General features: G+C 35.2%; 1 protein-coding gene across 1 annotated transcript; it reads left to right on the forward strand.

The window, feature by feature from the left end:
* Positions 1 to 312: 312 nt before the first annotated feature.
* On the forward strand, positions 313 to 7,674 carry LOC145913349 (uncharacterized). Its single transcript, XM_083000973.1, has 13 exons — positions 313 to 395; positions 457 to 523; positions 1,121 to 1,387; positions 1,780 to 1,945; positions 3,208 to 3,410; positions 3,523 to 3,661; positions 4,205 to 4,256; positions 4,632 to 4,797; positions 5,948 to 6,114; positions 6,181 to 6,361; positions 6,786 to 6,856; positions 7,148 to 7,334; positions 7,555 to 7,674. The coding sequence occupies exons 1-13, from the start codon at positions 313 to 315 to the stop codon at positions 7,672 to 7,674; spliced, it is 1,869 nt and encodes a 622-aa protein (XP_082857099.1).
* The last annotated feature ends 13 nt before the right edge of the window (positions 7,675 to 7,687 follow it).

Here is a 7,687-nt window from a genome sequence, read left to right on the forward strand (position 1 = left end):
AAAAATTACCTGTTTGTGTTACTTTTGTTGGTTGTGCTGCAAGCGACGATTTAAAATAAAATTTCTCTTGCAAGTAAAACGTTTGCGCATCACCTCTGTTGCGATGTCTGCTCATATCATAGAAAACATGAAACATTCAATATTCTGTGCATGGATGCGCGTTGAAATCACCTCATGTTTATTCACATATTCATGATGTCATTCAGTACCTGGTACAAGATTAGTGCTTGGCGGTGCGTGTCCCGACTGCTGAAAGTAGCAACAACTTCACCTCATGTGGTTGGGAAGTTACCTGCTGCGTGTTTAGTGGTAATGCAGTTTTTCTATAAAGCCGGGAGTCTTGCAGCTGTTTGTCCGTATTCAGTTGCCTGGGACAGGAAGGTGTCGAGGGACAGGTAAAGAAAAGTGTTAAGAAATAATACGAGATAACCAAAATTCGCCTGTTGGCATCCTCAGTTTCTGTCTTATTCAAATTGAAATGTTTCCACTCCTTTTGGAGTTTCAGGAATATAACAGAGATAATGTAAGTTCACAATTGTTAATGCGAATACAAAACAAAGACGTGAGCAGAAGAATGTGATAAAAATAATGTAGTGTTGATATTAGTCGCAAGAGTAAGTTTTGTAGCTGTTTCAAAACATGTTTGTGTGTAGTTCGATGGAACGGTTAATGAAACACTTCTTTTCTAAAATAGGTCATGCTTTACCATTGCATCGACATTTTCACATGATTGTTTGTATCGTTGTCATAGCACCGAAAGCGTGGGTGTGGCGCACCTAGTGGCCATTATTGAATTTAATTATTACGAAGTTTTACAATTGGTTTCCATTCTTTGTAACTTCATATGTGGAATTTATTGCAACAAGTTGATTTTTAAGATTCTCCCATCAATCATTTGTCGAAGTTGAGTGGTTTTGTGTTCAGAATAAGTTTCTGAGTAAAGTTGAAAATATCAATCAAGCAGACAGCTCAAAGATGTTTAATATCAGATAAATATATTTCGCCTAAAGAGGCATCATCAGTTTCTGTGACTGCAGAGTGTATAAATCAGAAGCAACGTAACCATTTAAGTTAACACAAGGTTTATAACTTCTATTACAATAACTTCTATTCTCTTCAGTTGTCGATGTTAGGAAAAACATTTGAAATGGAAATTATTTTCCTCTTATGTTTGTTTCTGCAAGTTGCACGTCATGCTTGTGATGATTGGCAAACTCTAAGAGGGTTCCCCCCCCCCTGCAAACCAGGACCTTATAGTGGACAGAGTACTGATTTCCTCATCTCATACTTTTGTCCAAAATTTTTGAGAGCTTTATCCACTGGAAATAATGGGGGAATTGCTGCAATACATTTGTCCTCCAGATCAATCTTCAACAACATTTGTTGGGTAAAAATACTCGCTCTGTAGTTCTACTAAACCAACCTTAACTTTGAGTTGTGGGAGATCTTGTGCTTACGTGAACCAAACTTATCACAACATGTTTATAAATATTCCTGTTCGCAACTGCAAGATATAAAAATAATTAGCGTGACGATAAATTCTAACGTTATTTTTGCGGATCGAATATTCTACTTTAACATTTGTGGCATTTTTTAATTATCTGTATAATTTATTCAGGCGTCAGTGGTTGAATTCTTTTCTGATAATGATAATAAAACAACCTGAAAGCGAACCATAGAAATAACTGATTAATGCGTTTAGAGGGCAAATACCGGTATGTGGAACAGGGAAATTCCTATTTTTCATACTAATTATTTGTATGTTTTGTTATATTGTAGGTTTTCGACGGACGAGAACCCACTGAGAGCATCTTAGTAGGAGAGTTTACTGGTAATGGAAGTGCAACAGGAATTGTGAAATCAGATACAGGTTTTATGCTTTTATATTGTTGGAGGTTGAAAGGCCTTTCTTCTCCTCTTTCTCCCAACGTTGCATTCATGGAAGGTAAGAAATGTAAAACCAAACAATGTAAGAAACAAGCATGAAATGTATTTGAATATCATAAATCGATTAAAGTTAAGATGCAACGGCATTCTTTAGTTTTCGTTATCAAATGTTGAACATCGGTTTTGTGGACGCATATTAAACAGCGCTAAACGGTTAAGCTTCACTGAACCTTCACAGTTTTGATATAATAAGAAGTTTCCCAGACAAAAAAAAATTTGTATTTTTTCTGAATTTTTGAAAGAATTGTTTAATGAATCACTCAACGACTTTAGCAATTTTCGGTGTTTGTCCTGATGAAGTTCGATTGCATAACGACCGAAATATCGACCAAGCAAATTATTATTTTTCATAAGAGCTCATGAGGTTTTACAACATTATGCCTGGCAGCGTTATTTAAAAACAATTGAACCCTTTGAGATTTAAACGTTTTATATTTTTTTTTTGTGGAAACTAAAGTTCGAATTAGTTTGATGTGAAAATAATTCTAAAGCTGGTGATAAAAAATCGCGTTGAAGAAAGTTCGATTGAAACTTAAACTCTCGGTAAGGCATCGATGGATTCAGATGATGTAAAGATTGCAATAAATCTAACATGCTTGACATACAGTGGACACAAAAACTTTTGAAAAACAATTAGTTTTGTAACCGAGCTGGTGGAAAAACATCTGCGAAACAAATATCCACAGAAAATGTGTTAAAATGATAAATATTTGGTTAACTTGGAATCTGAGCTGAACTGCATTGAAACCACTTTCATCTAAAGTCCGGGCTAGACTCGAAAACGTTTGACCTTCAGCATTCCAGGCATCCTCCGTCCTTTTTGCTAAGCTGATATAACTCTCCGGTCTGAACCTGTATAGTGGATTAAGCTACACTTATGCGTCAGCTCACAACGCGTCAGACTAGCTTCACATATGTGCAGGTGACCACCATCGTACAGCGCAGTTCATATCACAAACATATATTTTTACTACACCGGGATTCGAACTCAGGATATCCAAAGCACCACGATCAGATTTAAGCATACTTTTGTATTTGTGAATACATTTTTAACGAAGGTGACAACAAGTGTTTGATTCAGTTTCCAATACGACACCAACTTATTTGCCACCTTTAAACTTTTTCCGTCGAATATTAAAGATTCGGTCAAATACTGAAACTAAGTCGAAAAAAGTGGACTTGCTCTGATTCGGCCAACTTTCAGTTTAATTTAATTTCTACAAACTCATGCAAGTACGTAAAATACGAAATGTTGTTTAGTTAACAAACAATCTTGTGATTCGGAGTTGAACGTGGACGATCTTCCAACAACTCTTGTTCTTCCAATTTCGAGCTATGGATTCTTGTTACAATACATAGCTTGTAATTATACTGTGACAAGTCCAGTGAGATGTAATTTCACAATATCTGCTTCCTCTGTTAGCATTACGTTTGGTCGCAATGGATATAAAGACGGACTCTATGTAAGCTGCATTCTGAAAGTTTTCGTGACTGCCATTATAGAGACGTTGTTGTTATATTTGATTTGAAAATAAACTAAGTTCATATGACCTACTGTACCTTGTTGTTGAATAGATTTTATCCGATGATCCTTCACATCCTGGGGTAATTGTTGGCGGGGATCAAATTATTAAACTTCAAGCCCGAAGAATTAATATTCAAATATTCGTTTATCGACCATTTACTCCTCCTCCTTCAATCAGCATCAGCTCAGGTTTGTATTATACCAAGTTCGACAATAATGTGTGGCAGAAGTAATGAAGTGGGTTGAAGAAGTTGAGCAACCGATCATACAAAGAGACTTAAACACAAACCGATTACATAATTTAAAAATGCGGACACTGTTTAGTGCACAATGCTTAGTGTGTGTGGATGACGTAGTTATTATGTGTCTGACTTATGGAATTTTCAAACAAATATTTTTCATACAAGTTTGTGTTTAATTAAACCCTGTTCTCACGGGGAGAGTTATGTGTCACCATAAGCACTTCCACTACATGGCTTTGCCTATGATATTACGCACTTCTTGTATTTACAAGCTTTTGCTTGACATTTCGATGCAAAGCTAACTATGTGATGGTCAGCTGCTTTCATTTTTAAAACTTCCAGTAATTAATGTAAACATAATAGTCAGAAAGATTAACTGAGAATATAAATTGAGACGAAATAAGGTTTATTGACCCAGAAATATTTTTGCACTAAAATCAAAGTAGTTTAAAACAGGAAAAGTGGAACTAGAATATTATTTTATATTCAGATTGCAAGATGTATAACGAAAAGGAATGCAACACAAATTCTATCAAGTTAAAGTAAGACTTAAAATTTCTAGAAATTGCTAGAGGAATAAATATTTTTTTCATGAATTTGTTACTTTGAATTCATCCAAACTAAACCAAAACAATGATATAATATTTCTTTGTTTCAGTTATAAGTTTTGTTGCTTAAATGAAATTTGTTTTGATAAAACTTCAGTTAATCTAAAATAATAAACAAGTTATGATGAGTAATCACAATCTCATTCAGATGTCGGTCATCCGAACTTTTCTAACTGATTATAAATATAAACGACATCTTACACATCTATTATTTTCTTGTATTGCTTTTTTATAGGTTATAAATTAGCGACACATTTTACAACATCAAGTTCACCAGTCTCATGGTTATTTAAACAACTTTTATTCCAGTGTCAGTTCCCATGGGTTAAGAGCATTGGAAGCAAGTGGAAAAGATATTTTGTATATTTCAAATCGTCCCATGACAAGTCTTGATTGTCTCCCTGGAAGTTGTAAAGCTGCAGCGAAAAATCCTGTTTTCCAATTTGAACTGGACGCGTGTTTTTCAACTCTGGAGGTATTTGTATTTAGTGAAGAAATATTATCCGATGTACATCTGAATTTATTGAATCTGGCAGTAACTAATCTGGTCCGCAATACAGTTAATAATAATGTGGTTATTACATACAATTTGTGGGGTTGTTCAGTAGCAGAAAACAAACTACTGTCGCCTCCCTTAGAGCGACCGAGGGGCACGACTGCGTCTCGGGCCTCGCACCCAACGGGGCTGACTGAGTCTCGATGGCAATTCGGCCTCGTAGGCAACTTGCCTTCTCTATCTCAAGGTTACTGTTGGAGTTAAATAACTCCTTTACACAAGTCTGTGCGTCTTCTAAGTAGTCTAACTCCCGACTAAACACATACATCCACCAAGCTTCAAACCAGTCCAAAGGTGTTCATAAATCCGTTTATTGTCGATAATCCAGTAAAGTAATACAGCACACAGCACAGAAGTTTGTTTGACTTTGTTTATGATTTCAGTTATATATATGGCTTTATGGCCTAAATGTCGTGGTTTATGACACAAGTGTAATGTCGCTGCCTCTGCAGGCTAGCATTTTTTCACATGCTACTGACGCCGCTTTGTTGGACATCACAACATGGGCATTCGTTGAACGCGTGATTACAATGACTTTGGTTTTAACTCCCGGCTTGGTTTTAACATAAATTAGCTGTAAGTTTTAGGGCCTTTTTTCTTTGTAAACATGTGTTGTGCAGCGACACTACTGATGCAACCTGAGTCAATAGATAAGTTTCGTGTAAGAGGTGATTTCCATTAACTTAACTTACTTTGCACGTTAATGACGTCATCGTCGTTAGAATTGTTGACCTATTTTCAAAGCGATAATATTTGACTCCACTCACAACTTAAAGACGTCACTCATGTTATGAAAAGTTAAAATGATAAGCAGCGTAATATGTGAGTGCACGTATGATAAGTTGCGATTTTCTTGATATTTGCTCTGAATTACTTTCGAAGAAAAGTAAAATCAACCTAAGTTTTGTAAACGAACTTAGCAATTAGGCATATTAATCTTGAATAAGACAAAGCATGTCATAAACCTTTAAAAAACATATAAAAATTTTCATTATCGACCAACTGATCAGAGCATAATCTTCATTATTAATTATTCCAACAAAAATATACTTTACATGTTTTTTCGAAGAAATCCCAAGGCAACGTAAACATCATGTACCAAGTTCGCAATTACAAATTTACCACTCAAGTTGTGAGACGGACATCTTACAATCCACACTTGGAAATATCTTGCTTTATTTCGGAAATATTAAACAGAGATATCAAAACTGCTTCTAGAGCAATGTCAACTAAACTGTACGCATTGTAATTTAATTACTTTTTTAATTTGGTGACATTTATGCTTTTGTTGAAACTTAACAGGAAAGAAAGTTATCTGACTTCACATCGTAGTGTCGGGAATATTACGATTAGATTTGAGTTGTTTAGTGACGAGCAAATGAAAAATCCACTCAGATCAAATTCAATCGTCCAAGTTCCAAACTTCGTTTACGCTAAGGTTGATTCGGCCAGTGGAAGTGGAAAGTTTCATACATCTCTAAGGGTATGTTTGTTCAATAATAATTTGAAATAAATATGTATCAGTGCATTATTAAGGCTCTGCTGGTCATAAGTTAAGTCTTAGAAGTGTGGCCTGAAATACACATATATGCGTTCACACACGGTAAAAATTTTATGCTAAATAAATAAATTCATTGATGAATTCCTCGAAGTCAAGTTTGTGAATAAATTAACTTTTAATACAAAAACTGTGTTGATCATTCTACTCCTTTATTACTAAACTTACGTCATAAGTTATGTAGGTGGACTGGATTATTGGCTGGACCTAAATGCGCTCGTTGTTGTTGGCTGACAAAGCGTTGTTTATTTATGTATGGTTTCTATTAGATATATTAGGAATTTTTTTCATATGATTTGTGCAAGGATTTTATGTTTAGCCACTGTTTTAATGAAACTCTGTTTGTCAGTTAAAATCGTGCTGGGTCAGCAACATGGGTTCTGATGAGGGAGGTTTGAAACATGAACTCATCACAGAAAGGTAAAATGTCGCTGAAAAAAACCTTCCAAATACATTCCTGTCAATTATGTTCAAGTGAAAGTGAATTAAGAATGCCAGAAAACATAAGCACGAAACTTCACATATTTCCAACCTTACCCACTATTTCTCATTTAAATTCAGTGTTTTTTCTACTTCTATTTCATGCCACAATATTAACACAGGTCTATAGAAATTTGTTTTATTCTTGCTCAAAATGTTTGATGGCATCTTATTAGAGATTTGTTCGAGTTAAAATATAAAAAGTTTACAGATAAAATCATATTATCGCAGCTGCAAAGTCGTCCACGAGATGGAGTCTGAAGATTCAATCGTAATTTTGAGAAACTACCAAAGCACTTTCGTATCTTTTAAGTTTCGATCATTCGTGTGGAACAACGTGCCTGTGAACGAACAATCACTGTACGCTCACTGTTACGTGCAATTATGCGACAACACTTCTGATGGTTGTCAACAACCGGTAAGGTTTTGTATAGACAGTAAAATTGACTCTTTCTTCCTTGGCAGAATTACGTACATAGTAACATATTAGCTGTCCTACACAAGAACAAAACTGATTTTACGAAAAAATACTCACACAATTTTCAATCGAATAATCTTGATAAGCTTCTGGATTTATTTACAAATTTTCAGAGTTTTATTATGAAAACGCAAAACATTTATTCATATGTGTTTCACAGGATTGCTCACAAAGACGTGAACGGCGATCAGTGGATGCGGATATAGAAGAGATTTTAACGGTTGGACCATTCTACGTTTCAGCTCCGGATTTGTGTGGAAAGGTGAGTAGATGCATTTAAGCTCTCGGTGTAT

Source organism: Ascidia mentula, chromosome 1 (genome assembly GCF_947561715.1).
Source record: "Ascidia mentula chromosome 1, kaAscMent1.1, whole genome shotgun sequence".
NCBI lineage: Eukaryota > Metazoa > Chordata > Ascidiacea > Phlebobranchia > Ascidiidae > Ascidia > Ascidia mentula.

Bases quoted from the DNA above. Each gene is read 5' to 3' on its own strand.
- LOC145913349 (XM_083000973.1), top strand. From the start codon at position 313: ATGCAGTTTTTCTATAAAGCCGGGAGTCTTGCAGCTGTTTGTCCGTAT. The intron at 524-1,120 runs GTAAGTTCACAA...TATTCTCTTCAG, and splicing joins AGGAATATAACAGAGATAAT to TTGTCGATGTTAGGAAAAAC. The intron at 4,798-5,947 runs GTATTTGTATTT...GTTTTTTCGAAG, and splicing joins CGTGTTTTTCAACTCTGGAG to AAATCCCAAGGCAACGTAAA.